At 44.1% G+C, this 25,006-nt stretch overlaps 1 protein-coding gene across 1 annotated transcript in view; it reads left to right on the top strand.

Moving 5' to 3' along the window:
• Positions 1 to 25,006, top strand: part of VPS13C (vacuolar protein sorting 13 homolog C) — a 2,437,235-nt gene that overhangs the window by 226,250 nt on the left and 2,185,979 nt on the right. Inside the window, exon 7 of the mRNA XM_086955811.1 lies at positions 16,717 to 16,779. Within this exon, the coding sequence (XP_086811937.1) occupies positions 16,717 to 16,779 (63 nt within the window). The remainder of the gene's footprint in view (positions 1 to 16,716; positions 16,780 to 25,006) is intronic.

The raw sequence follows: 25,006 nt of genomic DNA, 5'->3' as shown, positions 1-25,006 counted from the left end.
GGTGAGGAACCCCAGGTGGGAGGACCAGTGGCAGTTTGGAACTGCACGGAGTAGAAGGAGTGTGGCCAAACGGTACTAAGGGCCTGGGGCTACTGCCCCCCACTCTGTGAGACAGCAAGGGCCAGATACATCTGGATGGCCTAAGGGCCGGTCCTGGCTGCAACCGACTGGGGAGCACAAGTAGGGTGGCTTAGTTGGTCTAGGGAGGTTTGCGAGAGGGAACCATTGGGTTCCAGAGTGGCGGAGAACCTGCGGGTGCCCTTGCAGTTGCGGGACCACGTCCACGTTTTCTCGCCCCCAAGCCGAGAAGCCCATCAACGTATTGCTCGGTCTACCCTGGCTTTTGGCTGGGATAGGGTCGTGTTGGACTTGGCCCTGCTTGCAGGGTCATCCCGAACTATTTTGCCCCCCCCGCCCCCCCATTAGAGGATATCTTCCCCATGGTAGAGGAATGTATAGGCCATGTGTGGTGCGAGATGCAGTGATACATGCTGCGCAATGGCGTACGTAGACTTATTCCCCCATGGGCAGAATGGTTACTTTTAAAATGGATGCCACTGCTGTGTGCTTGTGCCTGTCTGCCGAAGCTGAGTTGAGAGTCTAGTTGTCTAGGGCTAGTGAGAGCCCGCTGCTGGAGTAAAGACTGCTGTACCAGGAGGAGTTCCACGTTACAGAGGATGACAGTTCCTAGGAACTGCGGCCCTCTTCTGAGGAGTGCCCCCTGACTGCTGATTTTGCCCAGTAGTGCCTGCTGCTCTCCTACCTAGTGCCTTGTCAGCGCTACAACTGTGCCCTGCCTGCTGGCTAGCGCCTGGAGAAGAAAGGAGCGCTATACTGGAGTTGTCTGCGCTTTCCTGCCTGTACCCTAGCGCCTCCTGAGTGCTACATGTGGAGTGCCAGGAAAGAGAGGCGCTATCTTGTCCCTGGAGCGCTAGATTTCCATTGCCCAGTAGGTGAGAAGCGGTTTTTGCTGTCCCTGAAGCTCCTGGTGGGACCTAGCGTCCGGTTGGCACGATGTTTATCCCACTGTGATTACATTCTGACGTGTTTATTTCACAATACACAAGTTATTTTCACATCACCTGGTGTGGTCTCTTTTTATAGTGTGCCTGTTGTGTCGCTCGTGTGTGCTGCGCAGATGCTTTACACATTTCCTCCGGAGTTTGGCCCACCCACTCTGCACCACGCTACCCATTTCTAACAGTGTGGGTTTATTAAGATAAAATGTTTGGTACCAAACATCTGGAGTTATAGTGAAGCCATCATGCAGTTGGGGAACTCATAATCACGAGTGTCCAGCCCATAATTCGCTATAGCTTCCCTGTGTACTTGTAATATGTAGGAGGGAACCTAGATATCACAGGGACACAGCCACTCGCACAGATAGGCCCACATGTGGGTATAGTGCACCCTGCCTTAGAACTGTAAAAGCTCAGATTTAAATTACTGAAACCTTTAAATGAACCTACCAGGTTAGTGATGTTATTACTTGAAGTGGACTACCATCAACCCTAATTAATAATTCACCTTTTTCAGCAAGTGGTAGCAACATTCAGTAGCACATTTTAGATCCTTCGCCATCGGAGAATTGGACTGAACGTTTTTTTCTTATTTTCGTTTCTAGAGTTTGTATTGCCCTTAGATGTTTGTGTCTCCCCACTAGGTAAGCCTGGGAATTATGATGTAAGCCTTTGTAAGTTATTCATGCTGTTCATTGCACTCAGTCGTTGTCCTCTGGTAGACAGCTTAGAGGAATGGTTTATTGATGTATTTATTGTTCGATTGATTGATTTAGGAGGCCTGTCACTCACTTGATTCCATATTCTAATCTACTGATAACATAGGGAGGCCTCTTGAGTTTGTAGGTTTGTTTGCGTGAATATACACTGTTTAACATTGTATCGTATGCAGTTCAATTTGCACATTTTTGGTAATTTATTAATGTGACATTTTACAAATAGTTTGTTGTCAAGTAAAACTTATGAACGTCACGTTTAAAAAAAACTATTAGTGATTTAATTGTTGCTAAGGTTTGATTCCATGATCAACTTGGGCCAGGAATGCTTTAATAGTTTGGGTAGATGAGAAGTAATTTTATTTTGCGTACGTTGAGTTTTAGGACGTGTTTGGATAGCTTGGTTGGAGCTATTTCAATGCATTTCTTTACATCTTGGGCATTTTGTTCAGAGCTAATGTGCGTTTAAATGGAGCTGAGCAACATCCCCATATTGGTGCACATTTCAGCCTAAATCTATTTGTATTGAGGAATGAGTGTATGATTTGCGTATCTGTTAGGGCTTAGTAAGTTTTTGACTATGCAGTCCATTTCCACAGTAGAGGTGAATAGGGTTTCATGTTCAATCAGCCATGTGAAATTCTGCTGAAAAGTTTAACTGGGATACAAGACTGCTGTCTGTCTACGGTCTTCTATCAATAACTGGCAGTGTTGCAGTTTGAATGTTAAAACCCACTAAGAATCTAGATCGGTTTGAATTTAGCGACTTGTTTTTATCAATATCTTCATTTACCTGGTGTTGACAATGCTCTGTAGGGATTTGTTCTTACAAATTTAGAACTATTACATAAGTGAAATCGTAGGGGTTTCCCTTGTTAGAGAACATAAGGTTCTTCAGATTTGGTGTCTTATAAAAGAAAAACATTGCAAACTGCTCTCAGCTGTTTTTTGTTGGATCCAGAATAGCTGATCGTGGCGTTAAGTGATTTGTTTTTTTTCGTGTTACATAGCTTTTCAGTATTTATTTGTTGTCTTTCTTGTTAAACAAGGTAGATTTGTTTTTTTTTTTGTTATATATCTTTTTTTGGGGGGGTTTGCAATCGACACATTGATGTACGTTACAAGAAGCCAGGGAACAACATTCAGTTGCAATTATTACAGCTGTACACATTGAACACTTTGGCGCCAGCACCCTGTAGTCACATCTCAACCCGGTCTTTCTCGAAGGATGATTTGACCAATCTTCCAGCGAGACTGTTATATGCTCCTCACTAGGTTCCTCAAGCTCATGCTGTATGCTCATCTCTACCATATCCCATTCCACTCTACTACCCTCGTCCTTCCCACTGCATATTAATCTGTGTTGTACTCCACATTCCGCTCTCACCCATTGTGCTAGTTCCCGCAGCCACTGTTTCTTGGTAGGCGAGCCATTGGTCATCCAGTGCAATGCTAAACATTTCTTCACTACACCTAGTACTAATTCTACTATTTTTTGGGCATGTGATGTGTGTTTGGATTGGGTCACTAGGCCCAGAAGGTGCAGTTGTATTCTGGGTGACAATTGTAATGCAGTCAAGTCCCTCAGTGTCTGAGTAACCTTGCCCCTGAAAGTTCGCACTGTTGACACATGCACCACATGTGGATATAGGTCCCAGGGGGTTGATCGACATTTGGGACAGTGTTCCTGGTTTGTCTGGTCTAATCTGTGTAACCACTGTGGCATGACACAATCCCTGTGTATGCATTTATAATGAATTAGCTTCAACCGCACATTACAAGTCACCCTCCTTCAGTTGCCCAGCAAGGAAGCCCAGTCGCACTTGCTGATCACCTCACCCATGTCCTCCCTCCCATTGGGTTTTCATTGATATGATGCGGGTGGCCATAGGCGGAATGAAAAGGGCGTGCAGGCGCGAAATGAGCTCACGTTCTCCGCCCATGTCCGTCAGTGTTCGATTCAGTATGTGTGTGTCCAGTTCCTGCTGGACCCCAGCCAAGCCTTCCTTATAACCGCCGCCAAGCCAACATAAAAGAGGAAGCAGCTACCTGTGGCATCCCAATGCCTACAACAATCAGCATAAACCAGCACCCTACCATCTGCATACAGGTCCCCGAGGCAATAAGGACCACTGTCTGTACCTCTGGAACAGGGGTATCGACTGACTTATGGCCGTGTACCATGGAACTGATTGCTCCTAGTAAATATATTCCTTCTCCCTACACGTTGTCTTGCATTGCCATATAGTTAACAATGTACAAACCTGCTCGGCAGAGTTGATCTATATGTATGAGTTGCTAGTGTCAACGGCAAAAGCTATCCGGGCATGATCATGTGAACTAGCATGTCTGCGACAAGCTCTGTTCCCGCCCCCTGAAACCATGGTATTACATGTTGAATATGAACCGCCCGATAATACTTCCTGAGGTTTCATGCCTGTAGTCCCCCACTATCCCATGGGAGTTGTAGGACGTCCAAGCTAATCTAAGCTCTCCTGTGCCCTAGTATAACAGTCTGAGCAGCTTGTCCAATCTCCTGAAGCAGGACTCTGGGTACTCATTTGCATATGCTGTAACGCATGGAGTTCCCTTGGGAGTATTATAAGTTTGCTTATCGCTATGCGACCCATCAGAGACTTTGGGAATTGAAGCCATTTTAGTATGCTTCTCACTAAACCATACATGGGCACATCCACATTCGAAGTGTTGGTTTGACATATCTGAGCTTAGGTATATCCGTAGATAATTAACAGGTGTCTGTATTTGAATGCTGGTGAGTTCTGTCCCATGGATATTGTCTGGATGGGGTTAAGGACTGACTTATCTGAATTTAATTTAAACCCAGAGTGGGACGCAACCTCATTAATCATTTTGAGTTTTGTGTTCCAGGTAACAGTTGGGTCTCCCACAGTCAGAAAAATATTGTCCACATAGAGTGAGATAACCTCTTGCCTACCTCCAATCACTATCCAGTACTTCTCCTGTCTAAAGAATGTATTCAATAACCATGGCGAATATTAATGGTAAGAGGGGGCTCCCCTCCGGAGTCACCCACTCTATCGGCCAGCCATCTGAAATTCTGTTGCCTACCTTCACCCTAGTGCTGCTGTTCATATATATTAGCATCACCAATTTTAAGTAGTCCGTCCCTCAGGTCGTATCTGTAGTGTTTGTGGCATAAACGCCCAATTAATAGTTTCAAATGCATTGTGGGTCTCCAAGCTGGCCACCATGCAGGGCTACATGCATTTTTTGCCTGTTCCATGATGGGGAAGGCCTTCCGGGTGTTGGTGGTGGTACAGCACCTGACAAACCCCGACTGATTCACATGTATGATCCCATCGGCTACCTTATTTTCCCCAATATTTTAGCATCAACATTTATCATTGATGGGGGGTGTTAGGATTCGCAGCTCATGAGATCCGCTCCTGGTTTGGGCAAAACTACAATATTGGCCTCCCTCAGTGATGCTGGAAGCATGCCCTGCTCGAAAGCTCCATGCATATGGCCGGTATTGGTGCCCACAATAGGTCAGCACATGTCTGGTAAAACTCAACACTGTGCCTGTCCAGTCCCAGTGTCTTCCCTGTGTTCATGCGGGATGACCGAGGATCAATATGTATCCATCGGTGAGATACCGTGACGAAGGTGTGACTACAGAGTCCACCCCCCAGGCCGATCCCAGGTGGCAAATCGCCACATCCGCAGAAAACACAACTGCAACATGGAGTTTGTTTAAAGGGTTGTAAGTAGAATCCACACCTAAGCTTCATGTTTTAGTGTGCATGCATGCATTCATTGGTTCTGAAGAAAGCCACTTGTCCCTTTTGGGCACATCTGTACATGGCTGAAACAGGTAGAACAACCACAGGAGAATAAGGATCAAATTAAAATCTTTCACATATCCGCCACCCCCTTTTAACATTGACCAATACTCTCAATACATTAAATTGAGTTCAGAAACACAAGAGTATTGAGCCAATTTTAAATCACACCTCACTTGAGCACATTGCACTCACTATCTCATCCAAAAGAAAATAACCAGCTCTGCTGTATTCAGGCATCGTAGCACACCCTGGAAACATTCAGTGACCAGGGTGGGAACCCAATGATGAAGCATGTCACCTACAGAGGTGTGTGTACATTTCTTGAGTGACCTGTTCTTGTTGTTTTATATAGAATTACTTGGGAAGAGAAAGGGGTTTCCTGGCTTCTCATCTCTCTAAAACTGTTATGTCTCATGTGTTTTATCGACCACCTCATGTTGGATACGTCAACTGGAGCATTCAGTGCTGCTCTTGGGTCTACATCTACTTTAGGGATATGTGCTTCATCAAGAATGACCTAAATCTCCGTCTCATCATCCTAGCCCATTTGTGTTTAGAGTAGTTTGTAAAATTCCACATGTAGGAAATGGGATCCCCTGCCGGCCAGGGCTTACGCCATAGTCAGTCAGAGACCACCACTCCCACGTGAGGGCAAGGGCGGTCACCCACCAAGACAACCCCTGCTCACCCTCTAGGTAACGCGGCGCGAGCAGTCAGGCCTATCTCGGAGGTCATGTGTAAAGCATTTGCGCACGCACCCCCAGCAACATTCTCCCGGGCCCCCCACAAAAGGAACTCCACACAAGGTATATATGAAAATAGTCTTTGTATTAAAAAGGACACATAGGAACACATACTTTACAAGGTGCCAGAGGCACGGGCAGGGTTTACAAGGGACTAGGTACAGGGCAGGGCCAAGGGACCACTGCTAGGGGTATGCACAGGATGGAACTGGCATTAGAACACATATCAACTGGGAGCTTCCTAGAACTAGTACTAGAACACATAACAACCAGGAGCTTCATGGGACTAGCAGTAGAACTCACTCTAACCAGGATCAACATACAGGGGGCATCAGATATTCAGGAGGGAAGGAAGGACAAGGTACATAACACAACAGAGGCCCCATCAGCAGAGCAACACGTAATAACTCTCAGAATCACATTAATATTAGCCAATAGCGTTCCACGGGTCAGCTGGCCTTTCTGGGGCTAGGACGCCCAATGTCACGATGTTCAAGGCCGGCTGCTGGTAGCCAGGGACAAACCTACACGTGTCAGCTGCCCACGAAGTGCTGGGCAGCTGAGGGGCATCGTGGGAGCCTCGCAGGCTCGGGGGAATTAATGTGCCATAAAGGAGCCTCTAGGACTCGAGAACAAGATGCTGGGTGGAGCCTCGCCGGCTCGAGAGGACAAGGGGCAATGGTGGAGCCTCTCGGGGCTCAAGGGTACAGGGACACGTTGGAGCCTCTCGGGGCTCAGGGGTACAGGGACACGTTGGAGCCTCTCGGGGCTCAGGGGTACAGGGACACGTTGGAGCCTTCTCAGGTCGGGAAGCATGATGTGGGCTGGGGCCGAGCCTCGCAGGCTCGTGGGGCAAGGTCCAAAGGTGGAGCCTCTCCGGGCTCAGAAAGCCATGGTGTGGGCAGGCGCGGCCCCCCTTGGGGGACCCGGCATCACTGGGGGCCCCCCCGGACCTCGGAGCACAACAGGGGATTCACTGGCGGGGAGGGGCGGGCACCGGCAATGTGCCCCAACGCCCCTCCTCTCTCTCTCTCAGGCTGCTGCACTCACCGGTCTTGGTGCGCCGGTCCTCTCTCGCTCTCCGGGGCTCTCCCTCACTCTCGGGAGCGCCTGGAGGGGTGGGGGACTGGGTTGGTAGCTTCTCAGGGGCAAGGCAGGAGCGTGGAGTAGGCTCCCGCTGCTCGTCCTTCGTCACGCTCCATGGGCCGGCCTCTCTCCTCTCCTCGGGCCGGCAGCCAATCACGGCGCGGCCTGGGGATGACGCTACCGGGGAATCCCGGGCCGGCGACCAATACCAGCGCGGCCCGGGGATGACATCACGAGGGTCCCGGGCGGCGGCGGTGAACTCGGGAGAAATGACTAGGAGTGGGCTCCCTCGAAGAATACAGCAATTCGGGGGATAAGAGAGGTAGGCACTCGCTGGGGTTCAGGAACCTTAGTAGAGCAGGGCAACCGCCGGGTGGGCACCGGCTCGAGGAGTCCAGTGCTCCCAGCGCTAGTAACCGGGATGAGGCGCTCCCAAGCGCTAGAGCAGGAATGCAGCGCTCCCCGCGCTATAAGGGAAAATAGAGCGCTCCCAAGCGCAAGGGGTCAGAAGAAAGCGCTCCCCAGCGCTAGATGAAGATAGCAAAGTCCATAGGGAGTCCAGGACCTCAAGTGGAGCATAGCAGCTCCTAGAAGGAAAAAGGCCATCAGAAGTCCAGGAGTAGGGCAGGGCCCAGGGAGGCAAGCCAACCCTGAGCCCAAGCAGCAGCAGCCCCTGGTAGATTCAAGTTGAGAACAAGAACCTTTTCAGAGTGTCACAGCACCCTTTTTATACACAACATCTTTTGTCTAAAGGGGGCAGGCAGGGGGAGAACCAGCTAGAACTGGTTATGGGGGTTTCTTTTCACTGGCCAGGCTAGGAACATCAGACGCACCCCAGGGGGTGGAGCCAGCATTGTGTGGGGGAAAACCCAGCCTCATTCAGGACCCTCAAACCAGACAGTCAATCCACAAGCAGACCCAGGCTCACCCCTCCCCTCACATCAGCATGCTAAACACTCCATTCACCACCGGGGCAGACCCTCCCAGATTCCTGGAGCCAGGCTCACCATCCTGCCTCAGCCAATCACACGCCAGACACACATTCCACAAATATGCCAACTTCTAAAAGTGTTGCTTCTGTACTGGACACAATCATACAGCATATACCGTTGCGCAGCATTCAATCTCACGAGTTCACACATACCAGACTCGACCCTGCACACCCCACGCATCAGGAACTACCAGGGACACATACATTCCCCATGCATTCCTATGGAAGGGCAGGTCTCTCTCTTCACACGCACTCAGAGTGGGAATCACCATCCCCAAGTTACATATAACAACAAAAACTTCAGGGGGGAACCTGCCAGAAGGGCCAAGTCCAACACCATAAATCTGACCAGAATGTCTTCTTGGGCAGTTAGATTGCCCATTTGCACTCTTAATGATACCACAGCACCAGCTCCCTTCTCCCAGTTAATTAGCCAAGCTAAAAGACTACCAGGATGGTCCCCCAGCTCATGTAATGTTTCTGTGTAAGTCTTGTAGTCGTGCTTCCCAGGGGTATCTCAGGCTTCACCCAACTCCCCCAATAACCTATGCCATATCTCCCATACCTCCGCAGTGTGAGGGGCCAGTCCTTCAATGTTCGCTATCTGTCGCTCTAGTGGCACAACAGAGCTTCCCAAGGACTTGCATACCCCATAAGTTGGGGCTATACACCTCCCGCTTATAGTGAATTTGAAAGCCTCCCTGAGCACCCCAGCCAATTCCCCCTGTACCTGTATTTACAGAAAAAAATCCCAATCTCCTCCCTGATTACCTCCCGTAATACCTAATCTAATAGTGCCCGAGGCTGAAGATGTCATTGCGGCACATACGCCACATGTACCTGGTCCAACAGGTCCACAACTAGAGGAGCATGGTCTGATAGTTATATCTAGGTATTGTGTCACCTCGAATTGCTCAATTTGTTCTCGGTTGATAAATAATTAATGTATCCTGGAGAATGTCCCATGCTGGTGGGAATAGAAACAAAATCACTTTGTGTTACCATGTGGTGTTCTCCATAATTCTAATAAGTGGAGTGTGTTCATGCCTTCTAATAAGGCCCTGGAGGATCTACAGAGTGGTTTCATTGGCACGTCTTCATGGTGCATGTTATCCAAGCTTCTGCATTTAGTTCTCTGGTACCAATTCTCCCTGAAAAAAACTAACAAACTGTGACAACCTACCTCCCCCCACCCGTGTGTCCCTCCCCAACTCGGCCTTCACAAACGACACATATAATGTCTTCCCAGACCCCCTGAACATCGGTAATTCTTCACTCTCTTGGTTTGATGCCCCCTGGTCTCGCCTCTAGGTCGCACACCGACGTTGGAGAGTAGCGGTGCGCGTTTGTCCCCCTGATCAGGTCTGACTCATTAGGCATTTTCATTACTTTGTGAAATGCATCACAAATCCAGACTCATTCTGATAGCTACGTGACCCTTCTGGCCTCCGATCAGTGGCCCAATGAACAGAACTGCCTACTTTGGAACTTTAAAACTATTTTCAAGTCCTGGCATCAGTCCATCCTGTGATTCTGGGCAAATCACTTTATCTCCAATGCCTTAAAACAAACAAATGATCTGACCTTGTGTAATGCATTCTGGTGATCCTTTGAAGTGATCTGATGCCTGTGAACCAAATAAAACTTCAAAAAAAGTGGAAATGGCCTGGTCCCATGTGCACTGTGCCTCTGGATTCAAGCTACACCTGGCTAATGAGCCCTAGTAAGGGTGAGACCATTCCTGGGTTGCTTATGTGCCACTTCAGGGAGGACGGTCAGTTCACGCTAGACCGTTGCCATTGGATCTGATTTGCATATGGCTGGGTCCAAACTGAGATGACCTGTGCAAAATAACGATATACTGGAATGTGGCCTTGAGCAATTACCAGTGGCTAAAGTTTATTCAAGCATTCCATTAATCGACTTTCTGTGTAGATAAGAATTCAGGCCTAGGAAGCTATCTAGGGAAATTAATTTGCAAGAGAATTACTCACATTTTTTTTCTTTGCAGGCGATATTCTCTTGAACCTGACAGAGCCAGAACGCTTGATGCAGGCTGCCCTGGAGGAGCTGGGCGCTTTCTGAAAAGGCTTCATTCGGGCTTCAAGTTTAACACACCCAACTCAGTAATCTTAAACATCACAATGTCAGATGAAGAAATATCAAAGCTCCAACCTCTAACCCAAACTCACTTGCATAACCATTTGATCAAATACTTAGAGCTCCAATTAACAAAGCAAGTGGGAGGGGTAGGTATTGGCCAGCTGTCCTAGGCTAGTGAAACAAATAAATGAAGACTTAAGATGCTTACCTGCGCTATATCTCGGGGCATGGGCATATTAACATATTCAAAATTAATATCTTGCCTTGAATAATATGTCTATTCCAGTTACCTCCAATAAAGGCTATCCAGGAACTGCAAAATATGCTCCTGTTATTTATTTGGGCAGAAAAAAAATCCTGCATTATAAAGAAAATGCTTCCATCTCCGAAGGTTTGAGGACTCTGACCTGCGGGATTTACTATTAAAGGAAAACTCACCTTTGTATTGTAGTGGAGTGGAGAGCTAGAGAGGATGTGAAAACAATGTCTATTTGTGGATATTCCTTGGGAGAGGATGTGGTCCACTGTTATCCTATGGACAAGGTAGGCCTTCCAGTAGTGAAACATGAATTTACAACATTTTCACTACCATGACATGTAAAAGCTAAAAGTACATGTCCCACTTTTTAAGTGCACTGCATCCTGCTCTATGGGCTATTTAGGGCCTAATTTATGTATTAAAAAGGAAGGTTTATGCTTGGTGAAAGGTTTATTTTGCCAGCTTGAAATGGCAGTTTAAAACAGAACACACAGACTGTAATGGCACACCTGAGGCATCAGTGCCGCAGGCCCACTAATGCAAAAACAGTAAGATGAAGGGTGGAATGCTTGAATTAATCTCAGCCACTTAGCAATCATTCTGGACTGCATCTCAGTCCATCATTCTTTGCCCACCATGCCACCGCAGTTTAGACCCAGCCATATGCAAATCGGTTTTGACCCTGCTCCTCATGGGACTGGTCTAGCCCAAGCTGCCAGGCCAGGTTGTCCCTGAATCGGAACACAAGCAACCTAGGACAGGTTTCACCCTAGTTTGGGCTTTTTAGCCAGGTATAGTGGTTCCAATGGCCCACAAATAGCATTTAATTTACAGGCCCTGAGTACATGCAATGCGACTTTACTAGGGACTTAAAGGTAAAATAAATGTACCAATTGGATGTTCAAATTAATTCACATGAAAACTCAGACAGGACATAAATAAATCTATTGAAACAACCCCCACTGTGGTCTACTGAGAAGCTTTAATCAATTTATGTTCATTAATGACTCCTTTGTTGATCATATTCAGGCTGTCGAGAACTGGCCACAATAAGCTTCTCATCCCCATTGTTTTCCAACAGACTCTTAGACAGGATCTGTGGATGTAGGGAAGATGATGCACCAATTTCATGCATCCAAATGACCTAACTAACCAAGCTGTTTCTCCATATGTTTTGAGGTTGAATGGAAACCAGTACATTTAGGACCACCCCTTCTACAAATGTCTTGTTTTCAAGTGCTGAAAAATTGGCTTGTCTCGGCTCCTTTTTAATCAGTGTCAACTTGGATATAGAAAGTTGCATGGTTTCTGCTTAGGTCTTGGAAGAGCTGACTGACTACTTGAATTTGAGATTCCAATGGTATCAAATCTGTGCCAAAGAAAAACATTTTGACCACATATATAAACATCTCAAGTCCTTATACCCTTAGTGTCACAACCAGGAGCTATAGAAGCATGGAGAAACACCAGTGAGTCAAAGATCGCCTAGAAGGAAGGGAGGTTAACCTCTATGCTTGATCTTGCCAATTGAACTAAAGACATTTCCTGTGAGGGTCTAATTTGGGAACCGAGAGGTGCACATGGTTATAATCTATTCACACCATCCAATTTGCTGGAAGTAGAATATCACAGAGATGAGCAATGGTTTCCATTGGCAATACGTTACCGATTGGTTGAAATCACTTGGGTTTACAATGTGAGGGAATCGTTTGTTTTTGTTACTAAGATGTTGCTGACAAAACCCTTGGAGTGAAGAGGTCATGCTTCTATTGCCCCATTTGATATCCTATCTAACATCTTCTTTGTCAATATTTGGCCTGTTTCAGGTTTTGAATGTACATGAAACCCCTGGAGACTTTGCGGCAGCTGCATTGCTCACATTGAATGATTTTATCCTCTTCTCCTATGTGAGAAGAACATGTGTCGTCCATATTGGGAAATTTGGGCACAATGCTGGAGCCTGTGATCAAAGGTATAATGGTCAGGAAATGGTAGATCCTTTGTTCAAAGGCATACTGGTCTGCCTGGGTATCTGCTGCTCTTTGAGTTTGAGCTCTTATCTCAAGCTCCGAACTTGCATGTGTACAGCTCTTATCTCAAGCTCCGAACTTGCATGTGTACAGCTCTTATCCCAAGCTCCGAACTTGCACGTGTACCAGCCTTAGTTCTATCTTTATTAATAAACACATTATTCTTTTTTAAAGAAATCAACGACTTGGCATTGCCTGGAAAGAAGAACCCCTTTGCAGCCAATTAGATAGGACTTTAATATATCCAGTGAATCTCCTCATTGGTAGGAATTTCCATCCAATATTGAAAATGTTGTTAAGGAGGCCTACTGTGTCTAGGAGTTTAACTTGATAAACACCCATGCCCTGTCAATACCTGTCCTCAGATTGCAACCCCTTTAGTTAAATAGGCAACATTTTTCCATCCAGGTTAGGAGTGACTGCCACAATATTGTGGATAATGGCAAGAGATTTCGGCTCTCATTTGAGATTGAGTAGATCAATCTAAAGGTTGTCTTATTGTGTTTTTAACATACTCATCCACATTGTGAAGCGGAAACTACTAAAACTAGGGTGTGTAATGAAGGAGAGGTAAAACATAGACATGTAGAATAATCATCAGATCTCACTGGATAGTAAAATTGTTATCAACAAATGGATTGATTAATTTTTGTCTTCCATGCCAGTCATCCAATAATCGTCATTATCAACAAACAGATCACCATCAGAGTCTGTGCCATAATAAACCAAGTTGTCATCATTTTTAATATGTGCACTATCAATTAGTTCAGACTTTTCACGCAAACCACTTGATTGTTGTAGTGCCTATAGTACACCTCCAAGATAAAGGGTCTCAGGAACGCCCTAGGGTCAACATCTTCTTGCAGTGAATGACCACTCATCATAGAGATGGCAGAGCCTCTTTAATTTACCTAACCACTTACTTATAGCAGAGACAGCCCCCCCAGACGATAAGGTATCTCCTTGATCGGAGAGTAGCTTGCTACTACAGACAGGACACGTCAATGTGCCAGAAAATTCTCTGACTACATGCATACCTGCCTATGGCAGGACCAACAGTTTTGAATGAGGATAATTGAGAAACCAACGTGCCAAAATGTAAAGGGTCTTATTGACAACCTTTTCTCTATCCAAATAAACATCCTGACTGCTTACACCATGCTATACATATTGAATGAGACCATATTCTATATGAATGAAATCAACTGTCAATAATTTAAACCACAAACAGAGAAAGAAAACAGCACAGGGGCACTGATGGCAAGTTCTGCCATCGGCCCTATTCAAATAAACATGTTGAAACAGTCACTCAGGCTTAGTAAAAGGAGAGATAAGGAGCCTGTGCAGTGTCCGCTGCTGAGTATTCACCAGTGAACGCCGAGTCGTGAGGGTGCATGCTGAGTGCCAAATGCTGAAAGCGATTCAGGCGAGAATCTGTGCTAATGACGTTACCTGCATCAATAACTATTCCCTGACTGCCGACTACGGGAATAACTGGCCCCCAAGCGAGCAAAACAAGCTACTGAATGTAGCGGCAGCATAAAAACCTGAGTTTGCACAGTGCTTATCTTTTGCCAACAAGCAGCATGAAAAGAGGCTGGAAGCGATGTCCGTCATTCCCTCATGCATTGAGTAGAGAATACGATGAAGTTTGCTTCTCGTGCCCAGAAGCAGCATGCTCATGGGATACATAGTACTTTTGAAGTTTATCTTTGACATTTTCTGTAGCTGCTGTAAAAGCAAGGAAAGAGCGACTGAATAATAGAGACCCTGGTCTTGCCATGACATTAAGAACGTGTATGGAAAGAATGGGGTGGAATTCACCTTGAGAGTTTTGCTCATCACTGTTTCTGTATTGAGGGTTGGTCTAATGCATCTAAGATTGGTTTTGCGCCACATCCAGAATAGTGTATTAAGAGAAGGTTGAGAGGCAGATTGGATTTGACTTGCTAAGTGGTCCGTCTTGGATTGGTAATAGAGGCCAGTGGTTGTATCCTGGCATCCTTCTTTTGTCTTCCTTTTCTCTACCGCAGGCAAGTGTTTAGGGTTTTAGAAGATGCTTGGCCATGGGAAGAAGCCATATATCCAAATTACCTTCCTTTCCTTCCATGGGAGGTGTAGTAGATTCATACAAGTGAAACAAGCAAGTGATACTAACGGTCGTAGATGGGGGTGAATGTATTTTGTCAACCTTTTCTCTTCCACACAGAGAATCGTGAAGGATTCATGTTTTGAGAGATGGCCAACTTCGTGTTTGATGTAATAAAATGAAGGAGAAGAAATCTGAGGACTCCAGTGGCTGCATTATTGATAGGAAGCACTGTCTCTTGCCTTAACTGGGTGTGCTGCAGCTAAGACCAAGACATTGGGCCCTATTACAGTTGGCCCTATTATAATGAATTTGCTAATCAGAATTCAGGCACAAACCTGTTCTTGGACTATGAAAAAATGCCTTAGTAAAAGGTGAACCGGCAAATCTCAGACCTGGTTGAGTTTCATATTAGGGCACAGATCCCCCTGTCACCAGATGCAGACTGCACCCATCACCATGAGGGAGCTTGGGGGTTCTCTAGGATCCTTGTCCCCACCTCCCAAAGGGCGCGCATGAGGATGTACTGACTGCTGCCCAGAGTCAGTGCATTTCCTAATAGCCTCTTTGCCTCATGTCCAGCATCTGTAACATAGGAACGAACACTAATACAAACGAGGGCATGCCCCCTTGACATCATACCAGTGCATATTCAGTGGAAGCCCAAATCGTATTACAGAAGAGGCTGTGCAAGCTTTTGCAGACCCTTCTGTAATACTAAATTGACCTGGGATCACAAAAGGCAGGCACAACCCTGGGACGCTCTGTGACACAGCTGCTGTTCCATATGAACTGCCATGTCTTACATTGAAATGATATGCAGGATACTGCAAGTCTTCAAGAGACCATCCGTATATGGACTTGGGCCGTGAAAGAACCGAACCCCTGATGCAATGTACAATACCAGTAACTGTAGGCTACAGATGAGGGAAAGTGAGTGGATTACCATTGTGATAGTTGGGACAATTAATAAAGAGATTGAGGCAAGGGGTGCTGGGCACAAACGTACATGTAGTTTTTGTCTTTACAACCTTTATCTCTTATGTGGTAAAAAAAAAACATTTGATACATTGTTTTAAAAAAAATGTGACATTCACTTTGAACGACATTCGTCATTTAGGGTACCACCCTGCGTCTCATCATTATGATGTTAAGAGGTTTAAGTCTGGAAGATGGTTTCTAAGCACTAAAATCCTAAAGTGACTACTTATAGAAATTCCTGACACACTTGCAACATGGGATGGTCAAAATGCGGGAAAGTGGAGGTAATGGCTTATCAGCAGCTGCCACTTTGCAGGTAGGTATCTTGTTTTAAGAGATATAAATACATATTGGAATTGATAGCCTTCTGTTTTTCAAGATGAAATATGTAGTTTGGGAAGTCTGTAAAAGATGAGTGTAATTTTATTCTGTGTTCATCACGGTGTGGCATGCACCATGGCATTATAAAGATGAAACCGCATTAAAAAGCCTTGACGTTACACCCTTCATTTGACAAAGCGACAATGTTATTCCTAGACATCAACTTGTGACATCTCCCATACTGTTGCTTCTCTGTGGACTGAAAAGCTAAGATTGTGTGGTATTTTGGTATTCTCAATGGACATTTCATCATTACAGATTGTCTGTAGTGTATAGCATCAAAGCTGTTTTCTTCATGAATAAAATGCTTTCTGTTTATGAAAGAGTGAAGAATCACTTAAAGAGTTTTCATCCCAACGTCGACAAAGATGCTCAACTGTGTTGATCTAGAAAATGCTTTGTCTTGAAATCGTTCAATCTCTTTTTTCGAACAAAGTGCTGTACTAACTTCTGTTTCATCCTTCTCTCACAAAAATGCTTGCACTAAAAAGGACACAAACGTAAAAAGCATAAACATTTTAAGAAACATTTTAAAGGTCATGACCAAAAGAAAGGTGGGTGTTTTTTTTTTACTCATCCAGTAATTTTTCTGAGCATGGAAATGTGTTTGTCCAACGGTTTCCAGAGAAGACTTGTAAAATGTTTGCCATTTGCAAGATTCTGCTTTCCACCCTTCTGCTTATTCATGTGATTTGTGCCTGTCAGATACTTTTATTCCGACAGAATCATGTTGCACTCCTATTTTTCTTTTGGTAGAAACTGCTTTCACTGCTAATTAAAAGAAGGTCACATAATTAATTAGAGCTTCATATAGTGGACAAAGATATTGAAGTTTATAAACCTGGAATTGAGATTTTGCCAGATACCTTACATATTTATGGTGCTGTGTGATTTGAATATCGCGGCCATAAAAAAACTTGCTTTTGTTTTTGAGCACATGCAAATAAAAAAAAAATAGCATTGGCAAAACCAATATGTTGCTCTGAACTAATGAGCTTGGCTTTGCCAGTGCTTTATCGTGCCAATAGAACACATGCATCAAGGTGCATGCATAAACATGACTAGCAATTGCATCGGACTTTCTAATTAAAAAAAACCCACAAAATTAAAAAATGGCTGGCAATGCATACGCCTGCGTCGTGACCTAGATGTACGGGTGTGTCAAGATGTGTGCTCATGGGTAATAATGCATGGTTGCCATTTTTTGTTTACTCTCCTAACGTAGTGAACAGCTATATTACAACAGTAAATTAAACGTGAAAACAAGGAAAACAAAGTGCAATTGTATGTATGTCTATATGGTCTAACCTGGCGAACAGCTATTTTATGGCAGTAAATTAAAAAAAGGGAAAACAAGGGAAAAACAAGGGAAAACTGTGCAGTTGCATGTATAAGTATGTATAGATCTATGTGGAAATATCTAATATATATATATATATATATATATTTTAATCCAGACTGGGGATATTGGGAAGCCAGGGACTGGACAAAAAACAGAGCACAGGAGCAAAACAACTTTATGGAAAAAAAGTGCTTCCGAGCAGGAATACAGTAAGCAAGTTGCCTGGCACCACTTTGCAGCTGCTGGGTATGCAAAAAAGTAAACAAGTAACGGAAAAAGGAATGTAAAGTGGGGAGTGGGGTTCAGGAGTAAAAATAGAGCATGCAGTAGTTCTCAGCAATTTAGGGGGAGGGAGCAGGGAAACACAGGCATTCCGGTGACGTGCTAAATGCATAATAAGAGTCTCTTCAAGAATGGAAGAATATGCTTCATCCATTCAGAACACCATGAGGCAGAAATGTTCCTCGGTGATACAAATTTAAGGAAAGGGGAAAAAAACCATCAAATCAAAGCAGATAAGAGAGACAGCAAAGCCATCAATCAGGAGCTGGTGGCTGACCCAAAGTTAACTCATTTACAAAGCCTTCATAACCAGCACACCTGCTTATCTTGCAGACAAGCTCACCATGTGTGGTGGTTCTCAGCATATAGGCCACCAGGACAGCATCAGCCTTCAGATTAAGAAGTGCAAAAATGACGAAAAAAAAGCAGCTGGCGTCTTCCATTTATGCACCCAGGAACTGGAGTAGCCTCCCGGTATTCCAATCAGGACCACCCCAACACTACTCTTATTCTGAAAAGAGTTGAAGACGCCTCTCCTTAAACATCACTACATCGCCGTGCTTTAACCATGCACAACCCAGTTTCCTCTCCTATCACTCGTTGACTTTATATTGCCATTATTGTTGTTGACCCTGTACAACGCTCCCCTGCTTTTTGGCTAGGATTGCTCTACAGAAATACCATTTACATAAATATATGTTAGGTTTGGAAACAATGGGTCTTGCTAACAGGCTGTTTCTAGCGGAGACCTAAAAAGTTCGGACCTGGATTAGCCTAGGTCACAAATGACACTTGTTCTCTAAATGAATGAAAATATACTATGTGCAAGGGTCTTATGCCTTCAGTTAGGGACTAGCTATTAAGCTGTTGAGCACATTTGTGAGAGTGTTCTAAGTTCTGAAAGAGACTCGGAGGCACACAGTACAGCCCTTCATTGTACAGTGCCACATGAAACAAGGTTGACCCCATGTAATAAGGACAGAGGTCACGTTAGATCTCTGTGCGGCTATTCTCATGCACTATGAGCATAAGTTCACAGATGTTTCCTTTACTATCTCCCGGTTAGTAATGGAAAAGAGAAACATAGATATGAGGCTAGGCCTATTAACATCTGTCTTCTGAATTGGCACAGGGCCAGTTTGGTGGGCGTACTACTGACAACTGGCCTCTGTCCTTGCTCCCATTTGGGTTTATGGGAGCCAATCAATAACTGTCTGCCACTCACCTGATGTTAAGCTGTTATTGACGGGCAGGTAAGGAATGCAACCATGTAGCTCTTGAGCTCTACTCCTGCCTACCGAGAATCCCCCAACGTGCAAGTGTTGTATATGTATGCGTGTTGTGCAGTACCAGTGGTGAGTTGAGATGTGCACTATATGCAATGCTTAATTTATACCAAAAACAAATAAATGAATAAAAATAAATAAGTGCAGGTGTCAAAGTATTTTCTTTTGAGGCCACCTCCCATTTTTACTACCTATGCAGCCAACTTTCACCTCTGGTGTTGCACAATGTCTGCTGGACATCACGAAAACTGGAATCCAGTGAGTGAAGCAACAATCTCAATTTCCACAAGAGGGGTTCAGGAGGCTTCCCCCTAAGGAAAGTAAAAAAAAAAAATAAGGTAAAATAGTGCATTTTACAGCGCAATGTTGCTAAAGTGCTATGGGATCTGAAAGAGCACTAATGAAATATACAAGAACTTTCAAGGTGAGCACAAGGTGTCAAGGGTCAGAACGAGACCGCTTCTCCCATACTACAATTTTGAACTTCATAGTATAAACGCCACCTACACGTTGGCTAACAGGAAAACATTTCTTGGTTTCAAAAAGCATAGATTGTCATAGTAGAACCTAGCTCTACAGGGAAGTACTTTGCTTGCTGATCCATTGACCTATGATATGTGCTTCATGAGACGGAAGGAAAATGTGAATGGAACAAAAACAGAGGAATGAATGAAAAGGTGTGGCTGAAAGTAAGTATATTTAGAAAAAATCAAATATTCTTGGCTTATGCCAGTCCTAAAAATGCAGGGAAATGTATGAAATATTTGGATGCAGCGGACTTTAATGAATTGTGCCAGAGTACCAGATTTCTACTAACTCTAAGTAGGGAGACGTGAGAGACGCTGAGATCTAATGGTGAAACTGTCGACCTTAGAATCTGTGCACCCGAGTTCTAATCTTGAATTTGGTGCAAGACTGACCATGAAGGCGTTCGGTATCCATCTCTGCCAATGGGAGGTTGTATCCGTGATACCTGAAAAATCATGCAAAATGGCAAGTTCAGCCGAGTCCACAAAGTGGGTGAGGCTACTGTCAAATGTGCGCCATCTCGCACCGTAAGGTGCCATGAATGTACAAGTACATAGTATATGATAAGGGTCACAGCTTTCTCGGTCACATCTCCAGCATATATTATTGGGGCTCAGTCTTGCCTTTTTCAGCTTGTGTGGGGAGTGAAACCAATTGTTTAGGGTCTTAAAATGACAGCAATTCAACCTGGCTTTCCTGAAGGGTATGGACATGGTATGTCACGAGATCAGTCCAATACTCATCTGAATAGTCAAATCCAACCACATTTGACAGTATGTTTTGATCTCTGTGTACTGTGGGAATACAGTATATCTATGAGCATCTGGTTCAAATTGGAAACTGTGCCTTTAGAGGTTCCCCACGTCCTCATGTATTTCAAAACGTGTGACTCAGGAAGAAGTATAGGGTCTCTGCCCAGTGTACCCCTCAGAGTGCCTCAGTTGCCAGTACTTCCAATATTGAGCCTGTGACAATGTAAACTCCGTCCTGAGTGTCTAAAAGGACTGGAAGGTGTCTCCGGCTAAGTGGCCATTAATTGTTTGAATCACCTTCACCTCCCACAGTGTCAAACTAATCATTCTGTGACCAATTTTAATGCCCATTAGACCAGATTGGTGCAGCTTTATGGAGGTAGCTGTCCAGACCATTACTTTATGCAAGTCTACCCGGCTACCACCTATACAGGCCACAGTGCAAGCTCACTCCTGGATTATACAATAGTAACATTACCCTTGCTAATTCTAATAAAAAATTTCCAAATAATCTGCTCTCTAGACAGTGATCACTCAGTGCAACACATTGAGATGAAATTGACCTCTTCTATGTACTTACAAGCACCAACGAGAGCAGGTAAAACTTCAAAAATCAATCTGAAGCGATTGAGGTGGACGAGCAACACACTTCCTCAAATAGCACAGGACGCCAAGAAGCTATTCCAAACGTCAACTCAAGAGAATGACTTGTGCTCAGAAACTTGGTCTGACTTTCTGGAAAAGCTACCCAGGACCAGTAACAACTCTAAAAAGAAGACCTTTTTCAAGAGCAATACCAATTTCACAAAAACCACAGTCTCCTTGAGGAGACATTTGCAGAAGCTCACAAGACTGAGCGCAATGTCACAGGATACATCCAAGTATCTGGCAAGAAGTTCGAACAACTTGGAAACAATATAAGAAACTGATTTGGACGGAAAGAAAAAACCAAGCCAATGACTTCTGGACCAAACTGTTTCACAACATAAAAAAATCAGATTCCAGGGCTTTCTGGTTGCAAGTCAACTCCATGAACAGATCAGCACAACCAATAAGTATGACCTGCATCACCGAAATTGTATGGGCCCAACATATAGTCGATACCTTTTCAATAAAGTCATCGACACACCTGACAACAACTGCAACAAACGCAAGTGAAACACCAAGAATAGTGGACCAGGAAGCCATGGCTTGTGTTTGGTCAAACACTTCGATCAACCATCAGGAAGGTATGGGTCAACCGTTGTGGACAGGGGATGAATTTCTAATATTACAAATAATCAAGAAAAGCAGGCAAGACAGTGCACCAGGACCGAACGGCATCCCGCAGGCAATTTACAAAGAGGACCCCCAGTACTTCCTGATAGCCCTCATCGATGCTGAAGCAAAATACTATGCATCCCTGGTATGCACAGCTCATGGACAAGATACAAACGAAAGTCTACAAGCGTGTATTCGCCATACCAAACAACGCATCACATGCACAAGTAAGACTTGAATTTGGTTTGCAATCCCAAGTGCTGCTGAAAAAGTATGAGACTGTCAAATTTTGGTATGATGTTTGGATGAATCAGGAAATTGAGGTTTATCGCGCCATGTGGGAAGCAATCCATAAGAGTCCCAACTCCCACTATGCCAAAGACTATCACTAGAAACAACCGAGTTGGCAGCACTTTGGGAAACCAAGCTTCCAGTTCTATCATTTAAACAGGTAATAAAGAAGGCTGCCAACAGGCACTCGTTGCTCAACGACAATTTAACCTTCAGTCATCGAACCCACGCCTGGATGACAATTGAATCATATAAAAAGCCTGTACCGGCAGCCTATCTAGACCTCGCTGTCTCGCCATTTATTAAACGTAAATACCTAAATCTAAGGCTGGGCAACCTCCCAACAAACGCTGATCAACCGAAATGAAGGCCCCAAGAAAGTAAGGAATGTGATTTATGTGGCGCAGGAAGACAAGACCTCATCCATCTGATTTGCAATTGTCCTGTTCTGAATCCGGTACGTCAGAGTGGCTAAAGACCAAGTTCAAGGAACATGGAATTCGCACCTGTCGGTCTGTGATCGTACAAATCCTATGCTCAGTGGATCCTCATTCATCTGCAGAGCAGTTAAATTTATTGCCAATCTTGAGAAAAAGGGAGGGCTATTGGCAAAGACTTGAACCTGCAGTATAATCTTCATATCTATGTGGCTTAGCCATGGTCCTTGACAAGTTAACCCTGAAGTTCGAATGATATATTCATTTTATAAATTTTATCTTTAATATAGCAGTGTTAACTCTCTGCTTTTTAAACATTGTGGTATTTTATACTTTGTAATGGTTTTTATTAACTATACAATAAATAATTCACTCACTCAAAATCCAGACCTGTTGACGTCTGTTCTGCATTATGCTCCAGATTCTCCCATGCCGGATGTTTGTTAATGTCAACTAAGAAGTAGACGAGTTGCAATAAATGATGCACAAGATATTACAGAAGCATGTCTGAAAAACCTCCTCCCTGCTCTAGTGTCTTAATGTATGTTCAAAGGTTTAAGTCTGGGCTTTCTGCCTGCCCATATCAATTTTGTCTTTATGCTTTATTAGGCATTATTTTGGTTTTCTAAAGATGTCAAGTACAGTAAGCTAAGGCAAGATTGCATTAATTCAGCAATTCTTGTTGCATAGATCAGTATTAACATGTGATAGCCCAATTGGCTGGATCGCTGGGAAGCATAGAAAATGCTCATCAAGAGAAAAAAACAACAGTGCCGAGCCTTTTAGAGTAAAGACCGAGTGCCTTCTCTTCATGCTCTGGAATTGGATGTATGACGTTAAAACGCATACTTTTACCACGCATACCATTACAATGCAATATTTACAACACAGGATCTTTTACAACGAATACCTTTACAACGCATGACATTACATCGCAGATACTATTACAACGCATGCCATTACAACGTAAGTATAGGTAAGTGTATTATTTTTAATATTATAATATATATATTTTTTTAAATGTAATTAATAAATATTTAATTGATTTTATTTATTAAATATATTTTTTATTAATGTCATTGTAATTTTAAAATTATATATATATATATATATATATATACTTTTTTTAATACATATTAAAATTACTAAAATAAATTTATTTAATTTAATTTAAGTATTTTTATAAAACTGAACCCTTAAAATACCCCTGTACCCCATAACCCAAACCTAGCCCTGAACCCTAAAAATACCCCTGTACCCCATAACCCAAACCTAGCCCTGAACCCTAAAAATACCCCTGTACCCCAAAACCCAAACCCAGCCCTGAACCCTAAAAATACCCCTGTACCCCAAAACCCAAACCCAGCCCTGAACCCTAAAAATACCCCTGTACCCCAAAACCCAAACCCGGCCCTGAACCCTAAAAATACCCCTGTACCCCAAAACCCAAACCCAGCCCTGAACCCTAAAAATACCCCTGTACCCTAAAACCCAAACCCAGCCCTGAACCATAAAAATACCCCTGTACCCCATAACCCAAACCTAGCCCTGAACCCTAAAAATACCCCTGTACCCAATAACCCAAACCTAGCCCTGAACCCTAAAATTACCCCTGTACCCCAAAACCCAAACTATATATAGAATTACTTTAATTAATTTATTTAATTAATTTTAAATATTTTGGTAATTTAAAAAAAGGTTAAATAAAATGATATACTTACCTATACTTACGTTGTAATGACATGCGTTGTAATAGTATCTGCGATGTAATGTCATGCGTTGTAAAGGTATGCGTTGTAAAGGATCCTGCGTTGTAATGGTGTGCGTTGTAACAGTATGCGTGGTAAAAGTTGCGTGGTAACAGTTGCATACCTCTGGAATTAGATAGCGAATCAGGCCATAAGGTTTGTTCACCAAAATAGTCTCAACTGCCGATAGGATTGGAAAAGTTGTCTACTCACAGAGATGAGTCATATGTGCCAGGGGGGTGTAGGTGCGCTTCGTTTGGTGACGCCGATACACTCTCAGCTTCATCAAGAGGCACGTTTTGGGTCAGATAGATGATTTCGAAAACATGCAAATTATCATTTAGTACTGCATTAGTGAAAGGCCAACACTGCCATGCCTGCGCTCCAGTCCACTAAAGTAGGTGGTGTTGGTATTTCCATCAGTTTCGGACAGAGTTTTGCCACTGCCACTGCCAGAGCCAAGGCAAGCCAACACCATTTGTGATTGTCTATCGGTGAGCCTGCTGGAGTTTGATGAAGGGTCTGAGGTCTAAATCGCTGGACAGTTGTAGACACTCCCAGAACCCGTTTCCCATAGAAATGTTTTAATGGATATGTTCAGGATGCCCAGCGAGCCCTTGGAAGTCGTAAGTGGTAGCTTTCCCAGCTCATAGTTAAACTTGGGTGTCATCCCCATCCCCACCATCTGTATCCTGGCCCAGAATGAAACACGTCAGGTGTAGTATTATGTTTTGTATTCTTTCCACTTTATTTGAAGTACTTATACAGTAAATACACTCTATATATTTGAGTTACTATTAAAGATGTTGTCTACACACCGTCCATGGACAATCATACTATACTGGAGTTGTGGTA

The sequence above is a fragment of the Lissotriton vulgaris genome, chromosome 2_1, assembly GCF_964263255.1.
Source record: "Lissotriton vulgaris chromosome 2_1, aLisVul1.2, whole genome shotgun sequence".
NCBI classification, from domain to species: Eukaryota; Metazoa; Chordata; class Amphibia; order Caudata; family Salamandridae; genus Lissotriton; species Lissotriton vulgaris.
This window is presented reverse-complemented; position numbering and strand designations above follow the sequence as displayed.